At 40.2% G+C, this 11,078-nt stretch overlaps 1 protein-coding gene across 2 annotated transcripts in view; it reads left to right on the forward strand.

Moving 5' to 3' along the window:
- Positions 1-11,078, forward strand: part of LOC142144775 (tyrosine-protein phosphatase non-receptor type 9-like) — a 54,274-nt gene that overhangs the window by 38,281 nt on the left and 4,915 nt on the right. For both annotated transcript variants that reach the window (XM_075203958.1, XM_075203949.1), the window contains 4 exons: positions 1,090-1,180; positions 7,606-7,675; positions 9,948-10,026; positions 10,585-10,735. In XM_075203958.1, coding sequence (XP_075060059.1) covers positions 1,090-1,180; positions 7,606-7,675; positions 9,948-10,026; positions 10,585-10,735 — 391 coding nt within the window. The remainder of the gene's footprint in view (positions 1-1,089; positions 1,181-7,605; positions 7,676-9,947; positions 10,027-10,584; positions 10,736-11,078) is intronic.

Below are 11,078 nucleotides of genomic sequence, written 5' to 3' on the forward strand. Positions count from 1 at the left end.
CTGCCTGGTGGCAGACATTGCATTTGAAGTGAAGCAACTTCACAATGGTTTCAAGGAATGATTGTCCTTGTTTAATTCCAGTGATAATTAATAGTCAGCTGGATGTAGAGTGCAATTTATGTCTGACGCCATTACTGCAGAGTTAGGCTGCCCACACACACAATGCGATATTGGATATTTGGCCTGATATTGCTGTATGTGTGGCTCTAAAGCAGCTCCTCTACCAATAATGAATTTAAATTTGATTTTGGTTAATATTGGGAATGTTGTTAAATGCAGTAGACCACTATTGGTATATGTTTGTAGTCGTTTGGCTGTTGTGACAAGTCTCAGTGACGCCTGAAGTAAGCTGGCTATTTGAGTTTGTGTATGTGTGAGGCCAAATTGCGCAGTGATCTTGTCATTCTGATTTTGGGGCCAAGTGGCAGGGTCGGGTTGTATGGCTGACTTTACATGCAATATTTGTATTTACATAAGTCAAGCCCTTGTAAACTGGCTGCTTATGGGTTTATTCTGTCACTTGGCCCTAGCGACAAAATAAGGGTCCATTTTGGCCACGTATGTAGGTGGACTAAATGCATAAATCTGTTATTCTGTGACCAGGGCAGTTGGACCTCATGTGCTGTCACTGGGCCATACGAAGATGATTTTGCACATAGGCTGATAGTGGCCATCTTCTGACCTCATTTACCTCCATGTTGTGCCTAATTTGGAGCCAGTTTTATCGACTGTCGTCTTGTTGTATAAAACAGCAATAAAAATAAACTAATCCACCTGGAAGGTTGTTATCTGAAGGTGGATTTCCCCATTTAAACACCAATGTTTTATGTTTGCTCACTGGTAAACAGTGTAGATCTTTCAGGTCCTGCTATCTATATTTAATGTTTTTTTTTTTTTTTTTTTTTTTGGTTTTTTTTTTTATGTATTTAAGGTTTGTAACATTTAATTTCCCGGTGTCTTTTATTTCTAAACAAAATGTTTATCAAATATTCAGTGTATTTAATACAGAATAAATATTTCAGTGATGTATTTCCTCTATAAATGCCAGCGTTTGTTTTCATGCTGTCATTTTCTCCTGTCTTTCCACAGGAAGCCTTACAATCAAGCAAAGAATAGATACAGTGATGTTCTTTGCTTGGACCAGTCCAGAGTCAAGCTGGGTCTTATTGGCACAGATGAGGTAAGCTCAAAGTAATGTTTAATATAGTTTATAAAAATAAAATGCATTATTTGTGCATTCGTTGTTAGAGTAAATTCTTGAGGGTTAGGTGTTTGTGTCTGAATTAGCAGGATCAGGCTCACTGTCATCTCTGGATTGTGCCTCTAATGCTGTGATGGTGCAGCTTGATGCTCTTCGGTGGCCACATAGTGTGGCCCTATAACCTTTAAAGGGGCAGCACATAACCCTTAATCATTTTAGCAGGCCATTCTAGCACGTGTTACAAGCTATAATAAACAAATCTGACAAAGCAAGAAGGAGGGGGGGGGGCTGCAAATTAAGGTTCAGAGAGCTGCATGCAGCCCTCAAAGTCTGTCTGTTGCCCATCACTGCTCTAATGACACTATACATATCCTTATACCAATGGTGCGTACATTACTTGGAACACACTTGCATTCCTGCTAATGCCTGCTTACCACCACAGAATAAAGTGTAAGCAATATCTTAGCACTGTCTTGATACAATTGTTATTGGAAGCATCAGGCAGGAAAAAGTTGACCGTTTAATTCTTTAGTATACATTGTTCCAGTGATGATCTGATCCTTTTGTTTCATGCTCATAACACTTTGTCAGAAAAATGTATGCTCTTTTGGCTATTGCTGACTACACACATGCAGGTGTATCTGGTAATAAATTGTTCAGATATCACAAATATGATTTGGCTGGAAATGTGGTTGGTTGTCATCTTGGCCAGGCATACTTCTGTTTGGCAGAATCTGCCCAGTTTGGCCAAATTCAAGAGTGATCCTAATGATGAGCCCCTGTGTTGGCAGCTAGACAGGTTTGATATAGCTCATGCTTCATTTTGGACATCAAGCTGTATACGCATCATATACTAATCTCTTTTAAATGGTTCGTGTGCTGTTTTCAGAATGGACTTTTACAGATAAAGGATAGTGTATATGATTTTTATTTTAATTAACCAGTCACTTATTTAAGTCCTTATAAATGTGAGAAGATCAAGAAAATGTACATTAAGCAGACAGAAGAGTAGGACAAATTTAAAAGTTACTAATTAATTGCTCAGCTTCATATTGATTTAATCAATTACTACTAAAATTAAAGAGCATTTCTGGACTTTACTTGACTGGACAGTACTATCTGTATAGTCTTTTTTTCGTAGATGTAAACTTATTTTGTGGTGCAATGTTTGTTGGGCATGCAATCTTTGGTCGATATACTTTTATATCGCCTAAACTGTTTATATGTGACAGCCATAATGTATGCACTTGAACAAAAAGTTTGCAATATGTTAGCTTAATTTGACACAAATGAAAAATCAAATACTCAAAATTCTCATTTTCTCTTTCTTCCTGTCTGGGGCACACTGCTACCATGGGGCTGTAGCTGGGGAGTGTGGAGTTGGCACTTAACTAAACTGTGGCTGCTGGCAGACTCCTCCCCTCTGCAACCCCCTGTAACTAGTCAGTGTAGTCTAAGTGCCCAAGGAGTTGGGCTGACTTTTATTTTGCTCCTATTCTATTTTATAGGCCATTTTTCCCAGTAGGATAGTGTAGAAAGAAGGGGACAGCAGGGCTGCTTTATTTACAGGACTCCACTGCTGTCAGGTAGTGAGAGCGGCGGCTCACAGAAACCACCTATCTTTACATGATGCTGGCACACCAGAGCGGGAGAAGACACGGCCACATCATTTCCTCTGCACCGGCGCTGCTCTGAGGAGCATAGAGCGCCGGAATCCAGAAGCAATGGCTGCGGCCATCTTTGAAGCTACCCAGTCGCTTCCTCAGAAGGGGAGTAGGAGCTACAGTACACAATGATTATAAGGCATTACGAAGAGGCAGTCTGCAAGCTTAATAGGAGAAGCACCGCAGACACTCATATAAGCAGTCAGGAGGCCGCTGGACGCTGCAGACAGGGAGGAGTTATTATCCACAGGGCCAAAGCATCGGCTGGAGAAGGAAACTTTGCAGTCAAACTCGGACAGACTTGGCTGCTGCTGGACTCTCTCCTGCCTGCTGTACATTAGCCTGGATAGACGAAGTATTATTTAATCCTTATATCACACTATACTTGCTATATAAGAGGAGGTATACCGTGTTTTAGTTAGTGTTGAATATATTGTTCTCTACTCACTAAAAATGTGTACATATATAATTGGGTTATAAATAAAAATATAAAATAACAAAAACTAAGATAATACTGGAATACCTGTCCAGAGGATGATTTAGGTCTTATAATGGACACCAGAAGACAAAAAAATTTCCTTCCACAGGACAAGGTTTGCTCGCTACAATACTTAGTGCCCAAGGTCCTAGACAGTCAGAAACCTTCCATGCTGCTTTGCATGAGGTTACTGGGCAAGATGGTCTCGACCTTCGAGACGATACCCCATGGAAGGTTTCACTCAAGTTGCTTTCAGGGGGATCTCCTAAAGAAGTAGTCAGGTTCATCTCTCCACTTGGAGCACCAGAGGATACTGTTGCCTCGAGAGGCTCGTCTATCTCTCAGATGGTGGAAGAGTCAAGAACACCTAAGCAATCCTTTGCCCCATGCTCCTACATCATAACAACGGATACCAGTCTCTAAAGGGCTGGGGTGCAGTGACGCTACATTTGCACCTTCAGGGTTGGGGTCAGAACAAGAAAGTTCCCTTCCAATAAATATCCTGGAGTTGAAGGCCATGTCAATGGCTCGCAAAGGGACTCAGTCCCTAATTCAGGAATTCCCAGTACGATAACAATCAGACATGCCACGTTGGTGGCATATGTCAACAAATGGGGGGGACAAGGAGTCCAAGGGCAATGGGCATATCGGTCCAGATATTTGCCTGGGCAGAACAGTTCGTCCCATCTCTGTCCGTATTCATTCCAGGCATTCTAAATTGGGAAGCCGACTTTCTAAGTCGTCACACAGCAATGCCAGGGGAATGGTCGCTCCATCCAGAAGCGTTTCAGATATTAGCCTGGAAGTGGGGCCTTCCGGATTTGGATCTTATGACGTCCAGACACAATCGGCAGGTTCCCAGATTCTGTACAAGAGCAAGGGACTCGCTGGCGGTGGACATAATGACAATGCACTGGTGTTTTCGGCTGGGTTATCTTTTCCCTCCCATTCCAATGCTTCCCGAGTACTCCGGCGGGTAAAGCAGGGAGGACTCCCAGTTATACTGGTAACTCCCCATTGGCCCCGGAGGGTATGGTATGCAAGATATCCTTTTCATGGCAGTGGGTCAAGGACTTTGTCTGCCTCTTCGCCACGACCTCCTTCTACAGGGTCCTTTTCAGCATCAGGCTGGCTTTGATGGCATGGCTGCTGAAGCCAGCCTCTGGTGGTCAAAAGGGTTTTCCTCCAGGGTGGTGAATACCATGTTACGGGCCAGGAAACCAGTGTTAGCCCACATTTATCATAGAATCTGGCGCATCTACATTTCATTTGCCATGGCTGCTAGATTTTCTTCAAAAAGGTCTTGATGTAGGGCTCTGCCTGGGATCCTTTACGGTCCAGGTCTCTGCTCTTTCCATCTTCTTCCAGAAGCGTCTGTTTGACCTTCTGAAAGTCCGTACTTTTTTGCAGGGGGTCCTGCACATTCAATATCCCTTTGTTCGTCCCACGGCACCCTTTGATTTGAATTTGGTATGATCTATGCTAAAAGAACCTCCTTTTGAACCCTTACTGTCAGCGGACCTTAGGTTTCTGACATAGAAGGTGGTGTTCCTGCTGGCCATAGCGTCAGCTAGACGAGTCTCAGAGCTTGGGACTGTTTCTTGCAGGGAGCCTTTACTGGTCTTCCATGATGACAGGGCGGTGCTTCGAAATGTCCCTTCCTTTCTACCGAAAGTAGTTTCTGGATTTCACATTAATCAGGAAATAGTGATGCCAGTGTTCCAAGATGCTTCTGCAGGTTCCACCTTAGAATATTTAGCCATGGTCGGGGCATTATGTATTTATGTCCAAAGAACTTCGAACATCAAGCGTACGGACTCTTTTTGTGCTAGTCCATTCCCGGAAAAGAGGCTGGCCAGCTTCTAAGCAGACCATTGCTAGATGGCTTACCTTTACAATAAAACAGGCGTATCTTAGAGCTGACCGGACTGTTCCTACCCACGTTACGGCACACTCCACCATGTCTGTGGGGGCTTCCTGGGCTCAGCGGAATGGGGCCTCTGCTGATCAGCTATTCTGGGTGGCCACATGGTCCTTGGTCCATACATTCAACAAATTTTATCAGTTCAGTGAGTTTGCGTCCTCGGATGCTAGCTTCGGCCATAGCGTACTACGAGCTGAGCATCCAGGACGGTGCCCCCCTTAGAGAGGCTGCTTTGGTACTTCCCCATGGTAGCAGTGTCCCCCAGACAGGAAGAAAGCGAGAGAAGGATTTTTATACTTGCGATAAATCCCTTTCTCTGATTCCCCTTTCCTTGAGGGCTTTAGAATTACACTGACTAGCTACATGGGGTTGCAGAGGGGAGGAGTCTGTCAGCAGCCACAGTTTTAACTAGTTAAGTGCCAACTCCATACTCCCCAGTTACAACCCCATGGTAGCCATGTCCCCCAGATGGAATCGGAGAGAGGGATTTATCGTGAGTATAAAAATCTTTTTTTTTTTTCCGACTGATGTCCCTTTTTTCACCTGCTTTTTTGCATAGTGTCTGTAAACTACAAAGTTTCCCCTGTAGAGTGCTCTTTATGCACTTTAATCTCTGGCAAGGTGTCTTCACCAGACCAGGAATGCTGTGTGGTGTAGTGGAATCCATCTTGAGAGCAGTCTGATGCCTCCATTCCGGATATTAGTGTAGAGAGTTTGCTTCTGGGCTTTGAAGACTGCAGAAACAAGCCACAGGAGAATAGCAAATAGAAATCATACTAGATTTAATGCTCTTTTCTGGGAGAATGTAGTCCTATTTGAACCCAGTCTTTTGCGTACTACCTTATGCACAAATCACTGTAGTAAAGCAATACATCAGGTGAATTCTACTTTACAAACTCGCCACAAGATGGCGCTAAATATTAAACCATTTTCCAAGCTATAGTTGCAAGGACTTGTAAACTTTCTTGCATAAGCCAGCAAGTTTAGGAATCTGTTATAAAGGAGCAGTAAAAACTACACTTGCTCATCATTGCTCCCTGCATATCACAGCCAGTGACAGATCACTGAAATATTTATGATTAACCTCTCTTGTATGCATGGGTTCTATGCAGGAGTAGATGGCTTGTCCTAGCAACCAAAGGGAAGCCATCTTTTGCAAATACACGTTTATGCATGTTTCAGGGCAATCAAGTTTGACATGTGTATATATTTTGCAGCTCAGCTTTAATAGAGTAGCATGACTTGTACATAATGTACTGCAGGGGGGATATTAAATTTAAATTTTATTTAAACAAGCATTGACATGAATGCAAGTATGTGACAAATCAACCATTATTTATGTACACAGCAATGGAAAGGACGAGATATAGACCCATTTTAGACTAAATTTGCAAGTGCTGTCATATAGAGCTGCTGGTCCTGTTATTAACCAGTGTTCAAAACTTTATTTTTCAAATGTCCAAGTTGTGAAATAAAATCTTAGTACCACCCGCTTGAACCAAAATGTTTTCTCCTGCCCCTTGGCCTCCCCTCGGCTACTAAACACCAGAACAAACTGGCCCGCCACATAATATCTGCTGCAACTTGCCAAATCGCCTCTGACTAGAAAAACACTTACCCCCTCCCTCCTCTTCCCCCTGTTGTTACCAGGATTTGGCATGTCCGCTGCTTGGAATTCATGACGAGCATTGTTAACAATACCTCTAAAACCTTCAGCAAGGTTAGGTGTCCATGGTGGTTCCACTATCAATCCCCCTTCACATAAATTATACACCAGGTCTCCTATCTCTTTCCCTCCAATCCTTCGGCGGTTCTTTGCCACGCTGCCTTCTTTCCCCCTCTTTCCTCCCACCTTCTTCCTTCTACTCTTCTTTGTTCCCTCTCCAATGGTCTTTGTCTTTTCCTTCTTCCCCTTGCTACTTTCCTCCTCTTTGATCTTTTTTTAGAATACGTAAAACCCCCAGTTTTTCTACTGTGATACGTACATTGTCCCTGAACAATTACTTCTTTTAAGAGAGATTTCTTGTGCTTGTGCACTTTATTTTTATGCACCACTGTTTTTGGATTTTATTGTCTTCTGTTTCTGACCGTTTTAATAAACTTTTTTTTTTAAAAAAAAAAGAATCTTAGTACCAATGTGAGCATTTGTTGGCACATTGTAGCTGTTTATGCATTTCATTGTTTGTAAATTAATGACTTTAATTGTAAAGGTGTATTCGGTGCCTATTTTTCCATACACGATGTACAGTGTGAGGCGTTTTGTTATTAAGCAAAGTTAATGAGTAGAAAGTGTGTGATAGAAGTCTTTATTAATATTTGTAGTATTAAACTTTTATAGACAACGGACTATGTTAATGCCAGTTTTATGGATGGATATAAAAGAAAATATGCCTATATTGCTACACAAGGTAAGAAAGATTTAATTTCTTCTGCAATCAGTTTAGTTTTTTGAGTAGAGACTGCCTTTGGGCCAATTTGCCAACTTTTGAAATAATGTAAAATGCATTATTATCATTTGCTGTGTAGTGTAATAATCAATTTGAACAAGTGTTTTCTGTGTCGTAATAAAGGAAAATAAATTCTGATTTCCCTTTTATTTAGAACGAATATCATCTATTTGGAAATTATTACTGAGGCCAACCATCATAACTAACGTTCATAACTAACCTCAAATTGTTGTTTCTAAAAAAAATGAAAACAAATGAGTGCAGCAATGCTAACAACTATGCCATCATGCCACCCCAATATAGATAATATAAACAAGGACTGCAAGGACATTTATGTAATCATGCTAACTTTTTTGTGTTATATTAGTACCTTTGCACTCCCATTTTAATTGGGATTTGGATTTGCCACTGTTTGAAAATTTCATCTGTTTTACTTATATGCCTACTTGGCAAGCTTTCTTTTTTCTCTCAACAGTAATGCAGTTGCTCATTAGCCTTGTATCGTTCCTTTCAGTACTTATTCTTTTTAGATACCGCAGCTTGATACTACAATACAGTACTGTAGGCATCACTGTGTAAGGGAATAAACTAGGTGTTCTGCCTGTACCAATTTGGGAGGAGAGTGAAGTGTGAAGGGAGGGAGTTAAGACAGCTGTTTGTTATTTCAGGAAAGAATTAGGGCGAGAAAATAACCAGTGGTTGAAAAGCTGTCTTCTGTAGATTACAACATTGCAAAAGCACAACAGGCTTTGCAGTGCAATATTAATGTGTCACTACCACTACTACTGCTTTACAGAAAACCTATGGGAAATATTTCAAAATAGTGATTTAGTGCTTTTGAAGCCAACATAGACATTTAATTGAGGTCTAATTTTCTCATACCTTGAGTGAAGTAAAAAAAACTCTCAGTAGTTTAACAAACTATAATTTTACTGGTTTAATGGATAACTATAGAAACCTGGCAGCAACTGCCTTAAATTAAACTGAAATTTAATGACTTAATTAATTCAGTAACTTTTTTTGTTTTTATACACTATATTACATGTAGAAATTTTTTAACTTTTTTTTTTTTATCAATCACTATATTAAAGGAACTAAAAAAAATCTTTATGCACTGCAATGTATGTATAACTTCTTTCATCGAGGTTACATTGCTGGGCACGGTCCCCGCAAGACACACCGATATATGTTGCTGAAAATAACTGTCACAGTTTCCAGACCACCCAGCAGGTCGCATGTTCCACGTCACCCAGCAGGTGTTCAGGGAGAGTTTCCAGAGCAGCCTGTGCAGGTGCACAGGTGTGTTGCAAACTGTCCCATTTTCCAGAGGACAATGGTAATGCATTGTTGTAAATGGCGGGAGGACGTTTTGCGAAATAACTCCAACCGATTACAACGTCAAAATTTTTCTGCAAAGCAACAGACCAAGACCTTTAATTTGGTATATGATGTGCCCTAAGAGATATGGAGAAATTAAAAATGTGGTCTGCGCTGAGCTTTAATTTAATACAAGTAAATAAAAAACTTCTAGATCAGACAAGCAGCTGTAATATATAAAGGGTTGATGCCAAACCCAAAAAATTAAAAACACTACCAAACACATTACAGCGCTAGATACTATTAAATACAAAACATCTGATTATAAAAAAGCAACCTCACTATGGCAGAATTTATATGAATATACTGGGAATAGTTGTCTTTAAGAAAAAAAAATTTTTTTTATTACACTCATATAATCGCATATAAAATATGAACACTCATAAAAAAAAAAAATCCCAATTTGCTCTGTATAAATGGAGACTGGTCTCCTGAAAGTATAATCAGTATAGTCCAGCGATTCCCAAACTGTGTGCTGTGGCTCCATGGGGTGCCGCGGCGATTTGTAAGCAAGGCAGGGTACTTCTTGGTAAATATTATGGCTTAGGGGTGCCTTGAAAAAATTATGGAGACCCTAAGAGTGCCTCAAACTGAGAAGGTTTGGGATCCATTGGTATAGTCAATATGATGTGCCCTGCTCAGACAACTGCATCATAGAAATAAGTCACTCATAAAAGTCGTACTTATGCTATTAATATATAGATGTACAGAAAAATTATTTGCAAAATTCATTGGGAAACAAACTGCTTGCTAGTTTTGATTAAAAAAAAAGTAACATAAATGGTAAACCAGTAACTCAACTGGAACTCAATATAGCACCATCTCATGCCAAATATTTGTTTTGTTTGTTAACTAGGTCCCTTGCCAAAAACATTTGATGACTTCTGGCGAATGGTGTGGGAACAGAAAGTCTTAGTAATTGTTATGACAACAAGGTAAATATTCACAATTAATTTACAATAGAACTTGTGCTTCATTTATGCACTTATTTTTAAAAGTGATATGCCTCAAAATACATAGTCAGTCTTTTTTTTTTTTTTTTAATTTGTGATATCTTAGTCTGTTTTGTCCCATTTCTTACTGGTGCCCCTGTTTACCAGTTTAATGAATAGAAAGTATGTCATTGCACATTCACAAAAAAATACATTATCCTTATCTTTTACAGTTTCTAATTATTTGTTTCCTAACAATTTGAACTTCAGAGAATTGGCTATTGCTTGTGCATTACAAATGAGATTGGTGTATGCAAACCTGGATTGAATTGCCTAGGGCCTGGATTTTAGGAACTCCTACAGGAATGTTTCTTTCGGGTTCTTGTGTGTGTGAATTGGTTAGGTTCACATTCTTATATGCCAAGTGTCGCTTTTATTAATGCAGATTTTGTTTTGTCTATTTTACCTTTCTTTCTGTAAATGTGCTGGACAATTTGCAGACCATGAACTTTGATCTCTAATGTCACTTTTTTTTTTTTTTTTTTTTTTTAACTTGCCAAGAGTAATAGAAAGAGGTCGAATAAAATGTGGACAGTACTGGCCCCTGGAAGTTGGGAGAAGTGAAGATTCTGGGCACTTTATTATTCGGAACATTCACATAGATCTTTTCCAGGACTTCAAGCTTACTCACTTGGATCTATATAGTAAACAGGTAGGTTATCCAGTCTTTCGATAGAGAGAATATTGGACAAATGTGTTCACTTGGATGTGCATGTAAAGAAATAAAGTTAGTAAGCAAATGTGTTTAGACTGAATCCATGTCAAAATCCTAATCTTTTAAATAACTTTGATCCTGTGTAGTTATCTGTGAGCTTTGCTATGATCATATAGTTTGCAGTATTTATGGCTGGTGGGGTACGGCACATCGATGCTGACTACCCCGACAAGACTTAGCCCGATATTTAGAGTCCGAACGCCTCCTTCCTGACGAGTATACGTCTGGAAGGAGGCGTTCGGACACAAAATGTCAGGGCAAGTCTTGTAGGGGTAGTCCG

The sequence above is a fragment of the Mixophyes fleayi genome, chromosome 1, assembly GCF_038048845.1.
Source record: "Mixophyes fleayi isolate aMixFle1 chromosome 1, aMixFle1.hap1, whole genome shotgun sequence".
Classification (NCBI taxonomy): Eukaryota; Metazoa; Chordata; class Amphibia; order Anura; family Limnodynastidae; genus Mixophyes; species Mixophyes fleayi.